Source organism: Sus scrofa, chromosome 2 (genome assembly GCF_000003025.6).
Source record: "Sus scrofa isolate TJ Tabasco breed Duroc chromosome 2, Sscrofa11.1, whole genome shotgun sequence".
NCBI classification, from domain to species: Eukaryota; Metazoa; Chordata; class Mammalia; order Artiodactyla; family Suidae; genus Sus; species Sus scrofa.
Window position 1 is genome coordinate 36,680,984 of NC_010444.4, and position 19,543 is coordinate 36,700,526.

General features: G+C 37.4%; 1 protein-coding gene across 1 annotated transcript; it reads left to right on the forward strand.

Moving 5' to 3' along the window:
* On the forward strand, positions 310-17,811 carry CCDC179 (coiled-coil domain containing 179). The gene is made up of 6 exons (XM_021085054.1): positions 310-416; positions 2,464-2,548; positions 5,482-5,577; positions 7,741-7,785; positions 9,280-9,384; positions 17,653-17,811. The coding sequence occupies exons 1-6, from the start codon at positions 310-312 to the stop codon at positions 17,665-17,667; spliced, it is 453 nt and encodes a 150-aa protein (XP_020940713.1). The 3' UTR covers positions 17,668-17,811.

Genomic DNA, 19,543 nt, shown 5'->3' on the forward strand with positions numbered 1-19,543 from the left:
GCCAGATTAAGATACACAGTAACCCTAAAGATAAATATGTACAATGCCTTTTCTCTATGCAATTCAAAATTCAAAGGCAACATTATCTGTGGTAGGTTAATAATTATTCTTAAAGATATGCCCATGTTCTAATTCTTGGGACTTAATGAATGATGCCTTATTTAGGGAAAGGGTCTTTGAAGATGTGATTAAATTTAGGATTTTGAGGTGAAATTATTTTGGATTATCTAGATGAGTTTTTCATACCATCACAAGCATCTTTATAAGAAAGAGAGATGAGACATACATGGAAGAGAAAGGCATGTGAAGATGAAGGCTGAGGTTGGAATGATGTGGCTTCAAGCCAATGGATGCAAGCAGCCACCAAAAGCTGAAAAAGCAAAGGAACAGGTTCTATCCGAAAGCCCCTGGAGAAAGTAAAGTCCTGCTCCACCTTTGCAAAGTCTCAAACTGACAAGTTGAGAATTCTGACCTTCAGAACTGCAAACAAATAAACTTCTGCTGTTCTAAGCCACCAAGGTTCTGGTAATTTGTTACAGCAGCTATAGAAAACTAATACACTCACCTGTGAAATACATATAAAACAGTCCAGCAAAAATGCTATTGTTTTTTTTTTTCTTTCTAGTTTAACTCCTTTATTGATTTCTTTATGCAGTATTAACTCTAGAATTTTATCTAAGTCAATTACTAAGTTTGGAGGAAGTTTGCACAACAAGCATAAATATGGGCTAGTAGCACAAAGCACCATCAGATTCCAAAAATATATTTGAAGAAGTATTTCAAGATATTAATGTGGACAAGATAATATAATCAGAAGTAGCTGACATCAAATTTAAGTAAATTTATAATTGAATAAACAATTCTACCTAAAGGTACTGGTAAATAATTGTTGATGAAACTTCAGTGCAACTTTCTGTGCTGAGATGCAGACTATTCATCTCAGTCCTGTTCCATGAAAGGTTTTCATCACAGCTTTGAATGACATAATATGATGAACTAGTCAGCAGATGACATAGATGTGCTGTGCTATTTTTAAAAAATAAAGCCATAGGAAAATCCTAAACATATAAATTAATCAAAATCCTCCCATTTACTTTGGAAAATAATTTCAAATTGAAAAAAAGCTATATTGAAATCAAAGTAAATAAGTTTCTTAATGCCTCCAAATAGACTCCATAGCCAAGAAAACCCAGAAAACAAACTAAAAAAACAGAAAATCTGTAAATATTGATACAAGATAGATCATCTTTGGTATTCCATTTTTATTATTGTACAAGTTATTTCATTTATGTGGGAAAGCTTACAGGTTAGTTTTTTAAGAACTTGCACTATATATGAATAATCTAATTATGGAAACTATAAATAAAATCTAATTATGGACACATCAAACATTGACAAGCTTTTTAAAAAAAATGTGAATGAAATATTTAAATGTTTCTATAAATTCAGCTGCTAAATAAGCAAGTTTTGAAATACTAGGGATGGTAGAAAAGAAAGCTGAAGAGACACAAAGCTGAAATGATTTCATTTGCAAAAAAAAAAAGAAAAGAAAAAAACCCTTAATATTTAAACTAAGGAAAACTGTGTAGATACTCTATTCGATAATCTTATTACGTTTTACAGAATATAGATATAGCCTTTATTAGTGATATGTTACTTTCACTGATTTCATTAGTATATATTTATCAAATACCCAAAGAAAGAGGATAAAAATACCAGCTGCAGTGTGGTAACACTCTAACAGGCTAATTTTACTTGCATTATGAAATAGCCACTTAAGATATAAAACAAAATCAGCAAATTTTGCCTAGACAGAAAATGAGACAAATAATTGCATGTGGGAAAAATCTTTTTTAAATATTTTATTGAGTTATCAATGTAATTTATGACATTATGAGGTCATGCTTAAGGTAAGATAAAATAATATTTACTTATTCAGAAAAAACTACTATCTTTAAAATCTTCCACATAAAAGTGAAAGAGATTATAGATGGCACACTGGAAAGAGATCCCACAAGGAAGTAAATTACAGAAACACTGTATAATATATACCCTTCTGGAAATTCATAATCACTTTAGCACACTATAGGTTTTGTGTAGTCCTATAGTAAATATACTTATTTAACTTGATTTAACACAGAATGTGTAAAACTTATTTGAACCCAGTACCCATTTCAAGGCACAAGGGAAGGGCAATTTGTTTACTTGTTTTTCATGTAAAATTATTAACTCTTCAAGATGGTGGCATTTTCTGTAGTTTATTTAGAGAACTGCAGTTCTATTCGAATCAAACATGAACAAGCAGGAATACTAATTCTCTTGCATTTATATTCAGGAGTTTTCATAATTTATTTTACAGTTAAATTGCATTCATTTTTTGGAAAGGCATTTTTTTTTTATGCAAAATACTGTTCTGATTTAGAAAGTGAATACTCTGTCCCCTTTACTCTTGGTCTTATGCAGGACATTGGCTGACTGTAGTGTGATACAGATTAAGCTGGCGAGATTTGAACCCATTCTCAAAGATGTTTGGGTGAAGAGCTACAAAGTGATTTGGGGTATGATGGCTGCTGTGCCACTAATTTATTTGTTGTCTTTCAGCTCTAAATCCACTGTCCCAGATTCTATTTTGTTAAACCAGGGCTGGGACTCTGTATATTTGTATCTCCTTTAGAAGCAAAAGAGCTGGGAATTTAGCCACTTGGCATCCTTGTAGGTTTAGTCAAAAGGGGGTGTTGGAGGGAGACTGGAATGCAGGTGGAGGGGAGAAGTGTGGAACTCAGACCTGTTTTCTTGCTGTCACCCTAGCAATGATGCTTCATCTGACAGTAGCAACTGACTCCAGCAGCAACTATTCTAAGTTCCTTTTACATGTCCAGAATTGGGTTTTATTGCTCTTCCTTTATCATACCGACATTTTCCAGAAAGGAACTCTTCCTAAAATGTTTCTGATTCCTGACTCTGAAGGATCCCATCTACCTGGGGTAGTAGTTCACCTTGGCAGTGTTCCCTTCCTCAGAGGTCTGATGCTTAGTTGTGGGGCTCCCCTCCTTCAAGCTTCCAGATTCTGACACTCTCATCCTCTTCCCCTAACCTATCATCGTATAGAGAAAAATAGGTTTATTCTGTGAGGCTCTTGAAGAGGGAACTAGAGTTGAAATAATAGATTCCAATACCTAGCTAGAAGTGTCAAAAAATTGAATGGTCTAGAATGAATTTCCTATTGATTATCTAATCAAAAGTAGGAGGGGAGACTGCCACAAAGTTAACATATTGATGGCGGGAGGGAGTGTTAAAGCATCAGAGGGGAGATTGGACTGGATGAGATCTAAGATTCTTTCCATTTGGATGATTCTACAATGTAATCTACATTAAAATATAACTACAACTACCATTATTGAGTTACTAGCTGACAGTACTATTAGCTGACAGGTAGTGGATCCAATCCCTTCCTTACTTATTATTTTTAATGCTTGTTACAATCCTATGTTGATAGATATCATCATTACCATTTTGTAGATATGGAAAAGAGAATTGAGGCTCATGTGCCATAATTAGCCAAGATCACAAAGTTTTCAAATGAAGGCAGGTGAAGGCAGGATTTGGACTCTCATGAGTTCCATTCCTGCTTCATAATAAGTCTCAGACATGTAACTCTGAGACATCCTTTTATGGAAGTCCCATAGTGCTTGAATCCATCTAATCACTGTTTTATTTCAACTTTTTTTTTTTTTTTCTTTTTAGAACTGCACCTGAGGCTTATAGAGATTCCCAGGCTAGGAGTCTAATGGGAGCTGTAGCCTCTGGCCTGTGCCACAGCCACAGCCACGCTGGATCTGAGCCTCCTCTTCAACCTATACTACAGCTCACGGCAACGCCGGATCCTTAACCCACTGAGCAAGGCCAGGGATCGAACCCACATCCTCATGGATGCTTGTCCGTCAGGTTCGTTAACCACTGAGCCACAAGGGGAACTCCTTTATTTCAACTTTTGCCTTTGTGTTGGTTTCGCTTTTTTTTCCCCATATGGAATAAGAGAGGAAAGAGGGCAATGAGAAGTGATGAGTAAAAAGCGGTAACTTGACAGTAGTTACCTATTCCTCAGACTCAGGATACTGATCCATGATCCCTGCCCTTTGGACATGCTGCTGCCTCCATCAGGAATGTTCTTTCTGACTTTAGCTACCTGGTGAACTCCTATACATCCTGTAAGGTCCCCCTCAGACACTTCCAGATCCACCTTCAGAGTCTGTCCTTATGCTAAATTCTTATCCTACACCTGCTCTAAGGCTGTTACACCAACTACGGGTGATTATAGGTGAATCCACCTGTGAAAGTAACATTCCAGGAAGACAAAGGAAGGGCAGAAAGTCAGAAGAATGGAACCAACAAGAGTGGTCAGCCTGGCCCCTCCACTGGAAAGGCTTCTTGGCATTCTTCTTGAATGCCTCACTTTCAGAGTTTTGAGACTCCTGCATAGCTGCATAACATGTATCATTACTATAGCTCACAGCACATTGTTATATTAATTTTATTGTTGGTTTGTCTGACTTTCTTACATTCATCTTTGTATTCCTAGAACCTAGCAAGATATATGATAAAAAGTATCCAAAACATGTGTTCTTAAGAGAACATGGTATATTAAAGTAGGCATAGGATTTCAAATAAATTCCTGGGTTGTGATCATGAGCAAGAGATCTCTCTGGGGATTTTAACACTTTGCAAAAGTCATGTGGTTATAAAAAGTGTTCCTTGGATTCAGCAGGACCATCCTTAGTGATCATTTTGAAACAAGTGTCAATAAATCTCTGGATGGGATTAGAGGCAGCTGGGTGCCTGAGGGGTCTTTAGGCAGCCTGTTTACTGAGAGGCGGGGCTGTGATCCCACCTGGATTGTTGTTTGCCCTGGGGCTTCTCAGCCTGACTGATGGGTAGGGCCAGGTTTTCCCAGAATGGCCACCTCCAGAGAAAGGCACTGCTGCTGAATATTCCCGAGAGCTTTGCTTCCAATGTCCTTCCCTCACAGCAAGCCACATTCACCCCTGTTTTCCCAGGAAGTCCTCCAAGAACTGCAGTCAGGTTTGACCCAGATTCCTATGGAGACTTTGCTTTGCCCTGGGACCCAGTGCACGTGAAAGTCTGTGTGCGCCCTTTAAGAATGGGGTCTCTGTTTCCCCCAGTCCCGTGGAGCTCCTGTGCACAAGCCCCACTGGCCTTCAATGCCAGATGCTCCAGGGGCTCTTTCTCCCAGTGCCAGATCCCCACACGTGAGAGTTTGATGTGGGGCTCAGAACTCTCACTCCTGTAGGTGAGTCTCTGTGAACCAGTTAGTTTCCAGTCTGCGGAGCTTCCCACCCGGGAGGTATGTGGTTGTTTATACCGCGAAATCGCCCCTCCTACCTCTTGATGGTGGCCTCCTCTTTGTCTTCTGGAGTAGGATATCTTTTTTAAGGTTTCCTGTCTGTTTGGGTGGAGATTGCTCAGGCTTTGGTTGTGAATTTTGTTGTTTTTAGGAGAGAGGTTGAGCTGCAGTCCTTCTATTCCACCATCTTAATTCCATCCACAAGTGTCAATAAGGTGAGTTGAAACAGGTGGCAGCAAGCCAAACATTACACTGTATGTAAAGGGGATGGGAATTATAGACAAATCTTGTGAATATTTATTATAAATAGAGGGTACTGGCAATAATTAGCAGTTGTTCAAAGGGTTTTGGTTTATTGTAGGAGGGGAAGATTTGAGCATATACCATTTAAATGTTTAAGAGACAATATAAAGAGGTTGACAAAGAGGAAATAATCTGTAGTGAGATCTCTGAGAAGGCTTCTAGGAGAGAAATGTCATGGGAACAGAAACAAAGAGATTTATTTGAGACAAGAGGGGTAACAACTCTTTCAATTTCAACAAGATTACAGGGCAAAGAATTACATGGATACTCATTTTAGGCTTATAGGTGGCAGGGAATTGAAGGAGCTCCAGTCTGGGCTTTTAAAAGTACATAGGGGACAAGGCACATCATTGAAAGCACAGGTTCTGGAGGCAGACCTTGTGGCTTTAAAACTCAGCTCAATTGTGTAACCTAGGGCAAGTTATTTAACATATTAGTGCCTTGTTTCTCAGATGATAATAAGCACACATTTACCTTGATGGGTTTTTGTAAGGAGTTAAGGAGATAATAAGCATAAAGTCATCTAACAGTATTGAGCATAAGCTCTATACAAATGTTAGCCATTATCAGTGTGAAACAAAAGTTGTCCTGCTGAAAGTGACAGGGAGACGATGGGGTCAGAGATTTAACAGAGGAAGGACAGTTTAAAAAAGAGCCTGTAGAGTAGGGGAAAAAAACAAACAAAAACTAGTGCAATACAAAACAAGTGGTAGGCAGCGGTGAGGATCCCGTTTGAGCTGATCATGAAAATGTGCTATATCCATTGTCAAGATTGTCCGCGCAGCAGCCCGGTTATTGACCAGGAAAAGACAAGCAGTTGGATGGATCCAACTGAAAACCTTGATGGAAGAATGACGTAATGGAATTGAGAACCCTGACGATAGGCTGCAGTGAGGCACCCTGGAATCTAAGCTAGATGTGTTAAGAAGGGAAGTGGACCTCCTGTAGAACAGGAAGATGAGGACTGGAAAGATGGAAAATTGGTATTTCATGACTGTCTGAGCAAGAAAGCCCGAAGGATAAGGGATTGTGGTGACTGGATACCCTAATTCCAGAGGCTTTCCGGAGGCTAGTTACTTTGTTTTCCCTGCTTTGGGATTGGAAGACAAGGCGGAGCCATCGGAAGGTTGCGGGGGGGGGGGGGGGGGGAATAAAGTGAATTGTGACGGGACGGGACGGGGCGGGGCTCGTGGGCGGTAGGTGGTGCTGCGCGGCGGACTTGGGGGTTTGGGGAGGGAGCTTGGGCAGTGGGCGCCCCGGAGCTGCGAGGCTCTGCAGCAATGTGCCTTCGCTGGAGGGATGACGAGGCTGTCCAAGTCAACCCCGTGAGTCCTCCGCCGCCCTAAGCCCTGCGACGGCCACCCTGGCCTGGGTCGTGCTTTGGAGTTGGGTAATCCAGGGTGATGGAGGCAGACTAGATTCTGGGCGGCGGGACTCACCTGGATGAGGAACAGCCCCATCCCGTTCCTGCTAGGGGCCAGGCAGGTACAATCCAGTTTGTTGAATGACTTATTGACCCAGCATGACAATATTCAAATGGGGAGGAGATTGCTTTTGGGTCTTTGAGTTAAACAATTGGATTAAAATTAGAGGAAGGGGGGAGGTTTAAGATACATTTAGAAATTAGGAGAAGCTGTGGGAATCCCATAAATTTAACAGCCAAACTTCTTGTTCTTAAGAAAGCCCTATCACCGGGTGGGGTTGTTCAATCACCCCAGCTTTTCCAGGCTTTGGAAAGCCATGTTAAAGACCATTTTCCTAAGTGTGGCACCATTGAAGTCAATAGCAACAGAAACATGGATTTGTGGATTTCTTGTACACACTTGCCTTCTCAGGAAGAGTGTATCATTACATGTTCTTGGTAATGTTTATAGCTGATTCCTTTTTCTCACAATACTATTTCATCTTCCACCTTGATTTTTACCTTGGTGTTTTGATTCTGATTCTGCCTCTTGCTGTTGAGATAATAAGCATTTATTACGAATATACAAAACAGTAGCATAGGCTTCCTGTTATAACAGTTGATTTTTCTGTGTGCGCATGACTTTTATTTTTTAATTTTACATGTTATGTAGGAAGGCTCAAAATGGCATCATCCTTCACGCATAACTGAAAATCAGGTAATGTTTAAATAAATAATTCTGGTTTTTTGAAAAGTGTGACTTTGTCTTGTTCCTCTATGTTTTGGTGGTCCCTACAATGACAGAAATTTTATTAGCCAGACACTTTTGTGTTATCTTTCTTGGGACTCTGAGATCTTGTGACAACTATCAGAATAAATCATAACTAGGATAACCTAAATCATTTATAGTTTTTTTTTAACTGTAATATTTGGTACATACACAAGAATGTATGTAGCACATATAATTTATAAGATGATAAAATATAAACATGAGCATCCTTGAACTTACTTAGGACTACTTCCCTACTCAACCTCTCTACATGTCTCCCAGAGGTAACCACTAACTCGAGCTTTATTTTTATCAATCTAATCTTTTACTTTAATAGTTTGACACATATGTGTTTCTAAAAGTATAGTATTTACTTTTGAACTTTATAGACAAAGGATCACACAGAATGCATTGTATGATTTATTCTTTCTTCTTCACATTGTTTTCTAAGATTATAATTCCTTTGTTTTCACTGTTATTTAATGTTTTATTGTGGCACATATTGCAGTGCATTAATCCTTTCTCCTGTGATGGACATTGGGTTGTTTCTATACTTACCTATAATGACCAGTGCTACTGGGAACCTTCTGGAATATATTTTTTTTACCCACAAACAAGTGTTTCAGTTGATTATTTGAGCAAGAGTAAATTGGCTGGATCCTAGGGAAATCATTTTTTTTTTTTTTTAGGGCCGTATCCAAGGCATATGGAGGTTCCCAGGCTGGGGGTCTAGTTGGTCCCCCAGGCACAGCAATGCCGGATCCTTAACCCACTAAGTGAGGTGAGGGATAGAAAGCGCAACCTCATGGTTCCTAGTCGGATTTGTTTTCCGCTGCACCACGACAGGAACTCCCAATGTCTTCTTTGTTGTAAACTAATGCTGCATTGTTTTCAAAGCATTGGTACCAATTTCACTCACACTGGCAGTGGAAAAAGTTCCTGTTATTCCTATCCTTTCTACTCTACTACTCTATTTTGTTATCTTCAAAGCATTCTAGTTTGATCCCCTAGATATCTGAGACTTATAGATGCTGTACAGTGGGGCCATAAAAATCTGTGTGACGCAGCATTCAAGAAAACTAAAGAGTTCATGGATTTTGTTTTCTTACTGCCATAGAGAAACATCTCTTTGGGGTTTTTAAATGAACATTCCCTTTAAACTAAAGTAAAGATAAATATCTGTGAGTCTTAGATCTATGTAATTGTGCCAGTTAGTGAAGTGGAAAACAAGAGTAAATAGTTTCATTTGAAAACTTTGCTGAAGCTTCAAAGTGTTTTCTTCATCTGTAAGCCACCCACTTGAAAAACGTTTTTTGTCTGACATGTAAGCCATGGGCACTGATTGTGTTCATGTTTTTTAATTGACAGAAACGGAAAATAATGTCAGCATGCTATGTTGTTAATGTTGTAAAAAGTTTTCTTTCCTTTTAATTTTCCCGAAAGTCCACAGATAAACGTGTTGAACGTATGCAAAACCTAAGAAAAAGGAAGATGAAATTTAGGAAACGGTTTGCAAGACCTGCCCCTGTTCCAGAGCCAGGTCTCCTAGTAAGTGTTGAGACCCCGCTGAAATGAACAGATCCTTCAATCCAAAAGACATCTTCCTTTTTTATTTATGTCATACTCTAAGTTTTGTTCATTCCCTTTCTTTTGATAAATCGGTAACTGCGGTCTGGGGAGGTACCTTAAAATTCCTTTGATCGAATTCTCATCTGTTATTTAAATCTCCTTGCTAGTGGTCTCCTGGAGATGCGGTGGTTTAATGAAAAGAGTGTGTGTGGTCTTTGAAACTTCCAAGTTCTGGACTCTTGTTTTTCCTTTGTATGTGTTATCTGAATGCCCAAAGTCATTCACTTAAATTTGGGGGTTATAATATTTGGAAAATAAATCGCAAACTCTCCTGCCAAATGGTTTTCCAGCCTAGGCTCAAACATGTGCAACATCAGAAAACTCTGCACTAATCACAACGTATTCCGTCTTTGTATACTATTGACATGGATGTAAAAGTTCTTCCACATAACACCTCATATTGCCCCCATGAGCCTTTTACATATAGTACCAATTATATTTCTAATAACAAGACATAAATCCCATGGCCCATCCATCAGCAAGTCCCTCAGATATTTGAGGATAACTGTTACCACCCTTCATATGCAGACTTTTCTTCAGGGTAAAAATCTCCAATTTTCTTCATCCATTCCTCTTTTCCCTTATTTAATGACCCCTAGCCTTATCCAGGGTTAAGATGTTTCATTACAGAAAGATTTGGGAAAAGTTATATTTCTGATCATTAAGATTTTTTTCTGTCGTTTCTCTTTTCGAAAGAAAATATTTCATAGGCAAAACTAATGAATAGCTGGGTCAGTTAAGAATTTCTCACTCTAGCGCCTGCAGTGGTCTAACCAAATAGGAGTATCTCCTTTTTTCCTCCAAATGAGAATTCTTGACCTGGATAGTCTAGGATTGATAGGGTGGTTTCAGCTATCACCAAAGAAGTCTCCGGTTCCTTCTGTCTTGATGATCCTTCACACTTTCCACATGACTTTTATTCTCACAAAGTCTTCTATGTAGATAGAGATTGTGTCCACATTCTAAAAGAAAAAGGTGTAGGACAAAGGGCAAAAAAAATATGCCTGCTGAATCAGTTCCTTTCGATCAGGAAAATAACCTTCTTATATATATGTATATACTGTCTTGGTTGTGGTGATGGTTTCATGGGAGTACACATATCAAAACGTTTAAAAATGTACACTTCAAATAAATATGTGCATGTCAACACCTGACACACAAAACATACATATTCAGATAGCATATAAACAATATATACTATTATTTACTATTGCAACAGCATACAAGAGATTATCATACAGTCTCATGTGCACCACATATTCATCCCTTCCCTCTTCCCTGGCCCCTCTCAAGCCACTGGCAATCACTAATCTTTCTGCTATCGCTATAATTTTGCCTTTTCCAGAATGTTATATGGTTAGAGTCTTACAGTATGTAGTTTTTCAGACTGCTTTCTTTCACTTAGTAACAGACATTTAGGTTTCCTTCATATCTTTTCATGGTTTGATAACTCATGTCTTTTTATCATTTCTTTTATTTGTTGTATCATTTATTTTCATCCATTGTATAGATGTACCACATTGTATTCATTCACCTATTGAAAGATATCTTGGTTGCTTACAGTTTTTGGTAGTCATCAATAAAGCTGCTATAAACATTCATGTGTAGGTTTTTATGTGGACATAAGTTTTCAACTCATTTGGGGAAATACCTAGGAGCACAATTGCTGGATCATATGGTAAAACTATGTGTAGGTACTGTCAAAACCATCTTCCAAAGTAGCTGTGTCAATTTCCATTCCCACCAGCAATAGGTGAGTTCCTGTCACTTCACATCCTTGCCAACATTTAATATTACCAGTGTTTGGGGATTTTAGCTATTTAGACAGTTGCATAGTGATATCCCATTGTTTTAATTTGCAATTTCTTGGTGACATATACTATTGATAATATTTTCATACGTTTATCTGCCATCTGTATACCTTTTTTGGTAAGGTGTCTGTTCAGATCTTTTGCCATTTTTTAATTAAGGTGCTTTCTTTTATTATTGAGTTTTAAAAGTTGTTTGTGTATTTTGGATACCAGTTCTCTCTATGTGTTTTGCAAATATTTTATCCCTATCTATACTTTGTGTTTTCATTCATCTAATAGTGTCTTTCTCATAGTGTAAGTTTTTAATTTTAACGAAGCCTGACTAATCAATCACTTCTTTCCTGGATCATGCTTTTGGTGTATCTAAAAACTCATTGCCAAATCCAAAGTCACATAGATTTTTCTCATGTGTTATCTTCTAGAAGTTTCACAGTTATGCACTTTACATTTGGAGAGTGGTGTTCCAGTTGATCCTGTGCCATTTGTTGATCAGACTATCCTTTCTATATTGTATTGCCTTTGTCAAGTATCTTTTGATTATTTATGTGGGTCTGTTTCTGAACTCTCTATTCTGTTCCATTAAATAAAATATTTACTTGTTCTTTTGTCAGTACCATAATGCCTTGATTTACTGTAGCTTTATAGTAAATCTTGAGGTCAGACAGTATCAGTCTTCTCTCCTTCAGTGTTGTGTTAGCAATTCTGGGTCTTTGTTTTTCCATGTAAAACTTAGAATCAGTTTGTCAAAATCCATGAAGTAACTTGTTGGAATTTTGATGGTATTAGGCAGAATCTATAGATCAATTTGGAAAGAACTAACATCATAGTATTGTTTTTCTGTAAATGAACATTGAAATTCTTACATTTATTTAGATCATCTTTGATTTTTTTCATCAGAGTTTTGCAGCTTTCTTCGTCCAGATTCTGTACATCTTTTGTAGACATATACCTAAGTGTTTCTTCTCTCCACCTTTGGTACTAATTTAAATAGTGTTCTGCATTCAAACCGTGTTCAAATTTGAATTTCAAGTTCAAATTGTTCATTGCTAGCATATAGAAAGTCAAGTGACCTTTCTATATTAAATTTATATCTTACAACCTTGCCTAATCATTTAATAGTAACAGAATTCTTTGTGTTTTTTGATAGTGTAGATTCATTAGGATTTTCTACATAGATGATGTGATGTCATCTGTGAAGTGACAGTTTTATTTCTTCCTTCTTAATGTATATAACTTTTATTTCATTTTCTTGTTTTACATTTCATTAGCTAGTTCTTCCAGTATGATGTTGAATAGTGGTGAGAAGGTACATTCCTGACTTGTTCCCAATATTATATGGAAAGCATCTAGTTACTTATTAAATATGATGTTAGCTGGAGGTGTCTTATAGATGTTCATTTTTATTTTCTTTTTTTCTTTTTTTTCATTTTTTTTTTTTTTTTTTGTCTTTTTGCCTTTTTCTTGAGCCGTTCCTACAGCATATGGAGTTTCCCAGGCTAGGGGTCTAATCAGAGCTGTAGCCACTGGCCTATATCAGAGCCACAGCAACTCGGGATCCAAGCTAAGTCTGCAACCCACACCATAGCTCATGGCAATGCTGGATCATTAACCCACTGAGCAAGGCCAGGGAATGAACCCGCAACCTCATGCTTCCTAGTCGGATTGGTAAACCACTGCGCCACAATGGGAACTCCTAGGTGTTCTTTTTTTAAGTTGAGACAGTTCCCCTTTATTCCTACTTTGCCAGGAGTCTTGTCTTTTTTTTTTTTTTTTAATCATAAGCAAGTGCTGGATTCTGTCAAATGCTTTTCCTACATCTAGTGATATGAGTGTGTGATTTTTCTATTGTGATGGATTACAGTAATTGATTTTCAGGTGTTGAATTAGCCTGGCCTACCTGGGATAAATCCCATTTTGTCATGGTATGTCATTCTGTATATACATTGCTGGATCAATTTGCTCACATTTTGTTGAGGATTTTTATTTCTATGCTCTGAGAAATAATAGCCTGCCATTTTGTTTCACGTAATGTCTTTAGTTTAGGTATTAGAGGAATTCTGGCCTCATTGAATAAGTTAGGAACTTTTCCATTTGCTTCTATTTTCTGCAAGAGATTGTAGAGCACAGGCGTAATTTCTTTTTTAAGTGTTTGATGGAATTGACCATTGGACCTATCTGGGCCTGGTGCTTTCCCTTTTGGTAAGTTATTAATTATTGATAGAATTTTTTTTATACTTGTTGTTTCACAGTTTTTGAGTATTTGATTCCCCCTCTTTTTCAGCCTTTTTCTTTTTTTTGGTTTGTTTTTTAGACAATTTCTTTTGATATATTGTTCATGCACTCTGATTCTTTTCTCCACCATGTCCAATCTACCACTGAGCCCATCAGTGGTATTTTTAATTTTTTTTTTTTAATTTTCCCACTGTACAGCAAGGGGGTCAGGTTATCCTTACATGTATACATTACAATTACAGTTTTTCCCCCACCCTTTCTTCTGTTGCAACCTGAGTATCTAGACATAGTTCTCAATGCTATTTAGCAGGACCTCCTTGTAAATCTATTCTAAGTTGTGTCTGATAAGGTATTTTTAATTTGTGCTACAACATTTTAGATTTCTAGTGTTTGCTTTTGACTCTTAGAGTTTCCATTTCACCCTTACGGTGCCCATGTATTCTTGCATCTTGTCCTCCTTCTTCATTAGTGCTCTTAATATATTAATCATAATTATTTTAAATTCTCAGTTTGATCATTCCAAAATTTCTGCCATTTGAATCTGAATCAGATACTTGCTTTGTCTCTTCAGGCTGCTTTTTAAATTTTTTTTTCTTGGCTCTCCTGTGGCATATGGAGGTTCCCAGGCTAGGGGTCTAATCAGACCTGTAGCCACCGGCTTACGCCAGAGCCACAGCAACGTCAGATCTGAGCTGCATCTGCAACCTACGCCATAGCTCACGGCAACACTGGATCCTTAACCCACTGAGCAAGGCTAGGGATTGAACCCGAAACCTCATGGTTCCTGGTCGGATTTGTTAACCACTGCACCACAACGGGAACTCCCAGGCTGCTTTTTTGTTTGCTTTATTTCATTGCTTTTCTGCATGTATTTATAATTTTTTTGTTGAGAGCCAGAAATGAGGTATTTGAGTAACAGAAACTGAGAAACATAGGCCTTTAGGCTTTCCACTTTTCTGGCTAGGATTTTAGGCTGTTTTTTCTGTTTGCTGTAGCTGAATGGTCAGGTAAAAATTTATTCTGATGTCCTTATTTTTGTCCCCCCTCTTGTCTTTGGGTTGTCCTAGAGACTCTTTCTTAAATAGAGTATAAGTCTTGTACTTCTTGAAGTAGGATTCCCCTGATATTATATAGTAGATGTGACGTATTGGTGTGGTCTTAAGTTGTGAGGAAAAAGAAGCACATTATATTCCTCTGATTAGGTTTCAGTCTTTTAGTGAGTCTGGGTCCCTGGAATGTGACTTTCTCAACTACTATTTGCCTACCCTTCCCCATATCTGAGAGAAGAAGGATATTGGGAACTGTATTTGGGTATTTTCCCCACCCGATGTAGAGTGATTTGGATTTGGGCATTTATTTTCCCCTTGGTCAGTTAGGGTTTGATAAAACCCAAATTGGTTAGGTCCTGATAAAACATTTTTCCCTTGAGGGCATGGCCTGTTAAGGAGACCAGAGAGCAATAGGTATTTCAAAATGAGAATTTTTCCCCTCCAATTGCTGGAAGCAAAGGGAGATTTTTTTTTTTTCTCTTAATTTTCAATCAGGGAAATATGAAGGCCTCTCTATGATTCCCCATCAACCCTAAGATTTTTTTAACTTTGAAGCTAATTTATCCATTAAAGTTGAAATGTTTCTCCTAGTATTGCCTCCAGCAGCATTGTTTGTCTCATTAGTTTTCAGCACAGCACTTGGCCCTGTGATCTCAGTTCTCTGATGGATTTAAGAAAGTTGTTGATTTTGTTTGTTCAGAATTCTTCTGGTTGTGAGGATGAGAGTGATGTTTTCCAAGCTCTTTACATGTCAGACTGGAAACACCCACTTCCTGTTCTTTGATCAAAATTGAGTCACTGACCACCCCTAACTGCAAGTATATTTAGAGTGGTAAAATTTGAAGTGGCTTCCTTGCTGCTCTAAAGAGAATTGAGGTTATATTAGTGTGAAAGAAAGTAGCTTCCTTTCCTCTTCCGGCTGTCGTGATCTTCCTTCTGTGGTTCCTCCTCCTCCCAGAGTTTCTGAAGTAAATGCATGTTAGGAATCATAGTTCAGCCCAGTAGCTTTGTTTTCCTTTGTCTTTGCATCATCAAGGGAGTTTACATATTGCCACATAGAAACCTGTGATCTGCACTTTACGGAATTATTGTTCTGCCTTAAATATCTTACATAGCTTCTCCTTTGCTGACGCACCAGTGTTTGTAATCCCTTCCCTATAATCATGGCCTCTCTGACATGCATTAAGATATGCTTACACAATATATTTTACATCTGCACAATTCTCCCTTAGCAAAGTTTAATAATGTGGAATGTGGAAGAAAAGGGACCATTGATTCCTGAGACACACCTTCTATAGTGTATGACAATTGCCACCACGTCTGAACTCTTTAACTCCTGATTTATTTTCACCTAATTAGTTTGGTTAGTCTTTCGATCCCTTTTCCAGTGTAGTTATCATGTGCCATTGATCTCCTATCATGACTTTCATGACTTTCATTGATCTCTCTCATTTAGGGTTTTCCATTAACAAGTTCCCATTTCTTTCTTGGGCTACCAGATATTTCTTATGGAAACAGCTACAAAATCTTATCAGTTATCCTACCAACTTACTTGAGCTTTTGGAGACAACTGAAATGTCTCTCAAATAAATATAGATATGAAAAATAAAATGCATGATCCATGAACAGCCTGAGCTCGGGCTGGTACTTAGTATTCATTGTCCTTAACATAAAAATTCTGGAATTGTCTGTCTTCAGGACATCCAGATATTTTCTTTTGACAGTACTAGGCCATCATGAAAGTTCTGATACCCTGTAAAAGAAAAATACACTCTTTTCCCAAAAAAAGACCACCAGGGGCTCAATGGTCCAAAGTACGCAGTACGCACCATGCTAAAGGGCTTCTCACCACCCACCAAAAAGTAACAGTAATAACAAGGAGCTACTGTGAAAACCCTACCCTAGTGTTTGTTGTATATGTTGACCAAGATGTGTAGTATCTCTTATTAAAGTTCAAGCTTTCCTTGCTTCTCAGATGTGGTCTAAGATAATTTTGATTGATTTTGTTTGGTTTAATTTCTAAACCTTTGTGGCGTGATCATTCTGTAATATGCAATCAAAATGTAACAACAATATCAAATTGTTACAAGTGAACATAAATGTTTACTCTCAATTTCTCTAACACCCAAACCAGGCCACATAGAATAATATTGCTTTATACTGGACTGATCTTTCTTTCACCTTTTCTCTCTTTTATCTTTTGCAAATTGTTGTGTTATAAGCTTCATCCCAACAAATACTCTCCTCTTGTTTTATGTATGTTTAAGTTGATCTTTGGCCTCAGGGGGGGAAAAAAAAAACATGACAGCAGTATTTGTACAACTTAAATGATTTGGGATAAAAATAAAGGCCTGAGACTATACATTTATTGACATGGATTGTGCCCAGTAGAACAGAAGATGCAGGATGAAGCTAGAACACCCCGTTGTGAAAAGTTTGAAAAAGTATTTTTTTGTTTTCATTCTTGTCTGTTTAAAATTTCTGTAACCAAATTTTTCTCTTAATTATATCATTATCAGATTCATGGATATTAAAAATATCCTGAAATACTAATTTAAGGTTATATTCCTGGTGATACTGATATATGTAATCTTTCCATTTTCACTTATCTGTCCCTCTTGTTCACTACACTTTGGGGCATTTCAAGTCTTGAAACACTCAACCGATGCGTACAACATATTTTCTCAGTCAGTCACAGACCATAAGGCTTGGAAAGAAAAATCCTTAGGTTTAAACATCTCTGTCACATCCATTATATTCAGCATTTACCCTTTCTCCAGATTATTTTTGGTTTCTACAGATTCTTTCTGCTTACAGTGTTTGTTGCCTAACCCATATAAAAAATATATATTTTTGACGTATTTATCCCCAGGTAGGATTTATTTGATAATAGGGCTTCTCATATCCAGCTTCTATCTGAATGAGACTTTGCTTTAACTTAGAATAGCATTTATAGCTCTTTATACATTTGTTTTTGTATAAAAAAGCTTTCTGCCTCTGAGGCTTTTCTCAGAGAATTTGTAGTTTGTAAAAATTTTTCCTTATGTATATTTTGCTTGAATTTATTTTTCATTGTGTATTTTAATCTCTTCTAGTGGCCATCAAACTGAAATCTGTATGGAAGAAATCATGCCAGACCAAAATATGCAGATTTCTAACATCAAGTGGCATTTTGTGATCTGACTTCGTTTGAAAATAAAGAGAGTGCTCTGTCATTTCCACAAATAAATACAGTACAACCATTAAACATCCAAGCCACAGGGTCTAGAATTTTATTAAATACCATATCTTACTACCACTTTCTTTTCTGTGGTAGTTTTAGATGTGCTTCTTTTCAACTAATACGCATAGGCCTTTGAAAATTATACACTCATGTTTAAATTTTTGCTATTGGATTAATTATTTATTTAGTGATTTAGAATTACGCTTTAATAATAGGGGGAAACAGATTTCCTCTGCTGTATGTTTATAATAACTTGTGTTTAAACAAAATGTTTAAAATTTTTAAACAGTCTTAGGAGAGTTTTGTTTTATTGAAGTATAGTTGATTAACAACAATATTAGTTTCAGGTGTACAATTAGTGATTTAATATTTTTATAGATTATATTTCATTTAAAGTTATTATAAAATATTGGCTGTATTCCCAGTGCTGTACATTACATCCCTTTATCTTATTTTATACCTCATGGTTTTTACATAGGAAAGAGTTTTAGTATAACTAAAATCTATGCTATGTGTTGATAATACAAATAAGCTATAGTTTAATTAAAATTTTCATTTAAGATAAAATTTGAATACTGAATTTTTACTTTTATGCATGAAATAATAATCATATCTGCCTGTATAAAATATTTAATTATATAAGTAACTTCTAACATGCAAATGGAATTGTCACCATTATTTTATGAATTAAAGAATAACCAATATTGAATTAACAAGAATATTATATCCAGTGACTAAACTGCTATCTCCAAAATAAAATTTTTTTTTGACTTTTGTCTTTTTAGGGCTGCACCCATGGCATATGGAGGTTTGTAGGCTTAGGGCTCAAATCAGAGCTGTAGCTGCCAGCCTACACCACAGCCACTGCAATGCCAGATCCGAGCCACATCTTCAATCTACACCACAGCTCACAGCAACGCCAGATCCTTAACCCACTCAACAGCGAGGCCAGGGATCGGACCAGCAACCTCATGGTTCCTAGTTGAATTCGTTTCCCCTGCGCCACAAGGGGAACTCCTCCAAAATAAAATTTAAAGTGACGTACAGGGAATTTTGCTTCTGGGCATAATGGAAGTACTAGAATGATAATTCCATAGTAAGCACCTAGAAAACAGGACAAAATGTTAAAAACAATGGTTTTCAAGAAGTAGACTAAAGTCAAAAAAGGACTGTGATTCTAAGAGAAACAAGGTGACCCTCATTTACTGCCTAAAGGAGCTTTCCAGATCTTGATGCGGGAAAGAGGATCATAAGCAGAACACAATAATTTTCCTGAGTTGAAGATGAGTTAAGGAACAGAGTTAAGAATTGAAGGAATCTGGGATAATTGGAACTTACAGGGCAGAAATCCAGGAAGAAAGAAACCATTCAAAGTACTTTGTAGATCTGCATTATCACTTGTTTTTAGTTTTTATTGAATGTTAGCTGCATGTGCATAGGGTGAATTCAACAAGGTCATATCTGTTTACTCTTTGTCAGTGTCCAATGTCCAGTGCCCAGTCGAAATTACCAGGCATGCCAAGAAGCAAAAAATTGTAACACATAATAGAAAAAGACACAAATGGGAGTTCCCGTCATGGCTCAGTGGTTAACGAATATGACTAGGAACCATGATGAGGTTGTAGGTTCAATCCCTGGCCTTGCTCAGTGGATTAAGGATCCGGTGTTGCCGTGAGCTGTGGTGTAGGTCGCAGGCTTGGCTCAGACCCCAAGTTGCTGTGGCTTTGGTGCAGGCCAGTGGCTACAGCTCTGATTGGACCCCT

What these genes read in the sequence shown, in the direction of transcription:
- CCDC179 (XM_021085054.1), top strand. Translation starts at nt 310, where the DNA reads ATGAAGGCTGAGGTTGGAATGATGTGGCTTCAAGCCAATGGATGCAAG. An exon ending in TCCGAAAGCCCCTGGAGAAA is followed by an intron (nt 417 to 2,463) that starts GTAAAGTCCTGC and finishes GGTCTTATGCAG; the next exon opens with GACATTGGCTGACTGTAGTG. An exon ending in CATCCACAAGTGTCAATAAG is followed by an intron (nt 5,578 to 7,740) that starts GTGAGTTGAAAC and finishes CATGTTATGTAG; the next exon opens with GAAGGCTCAAAATGGCATCA.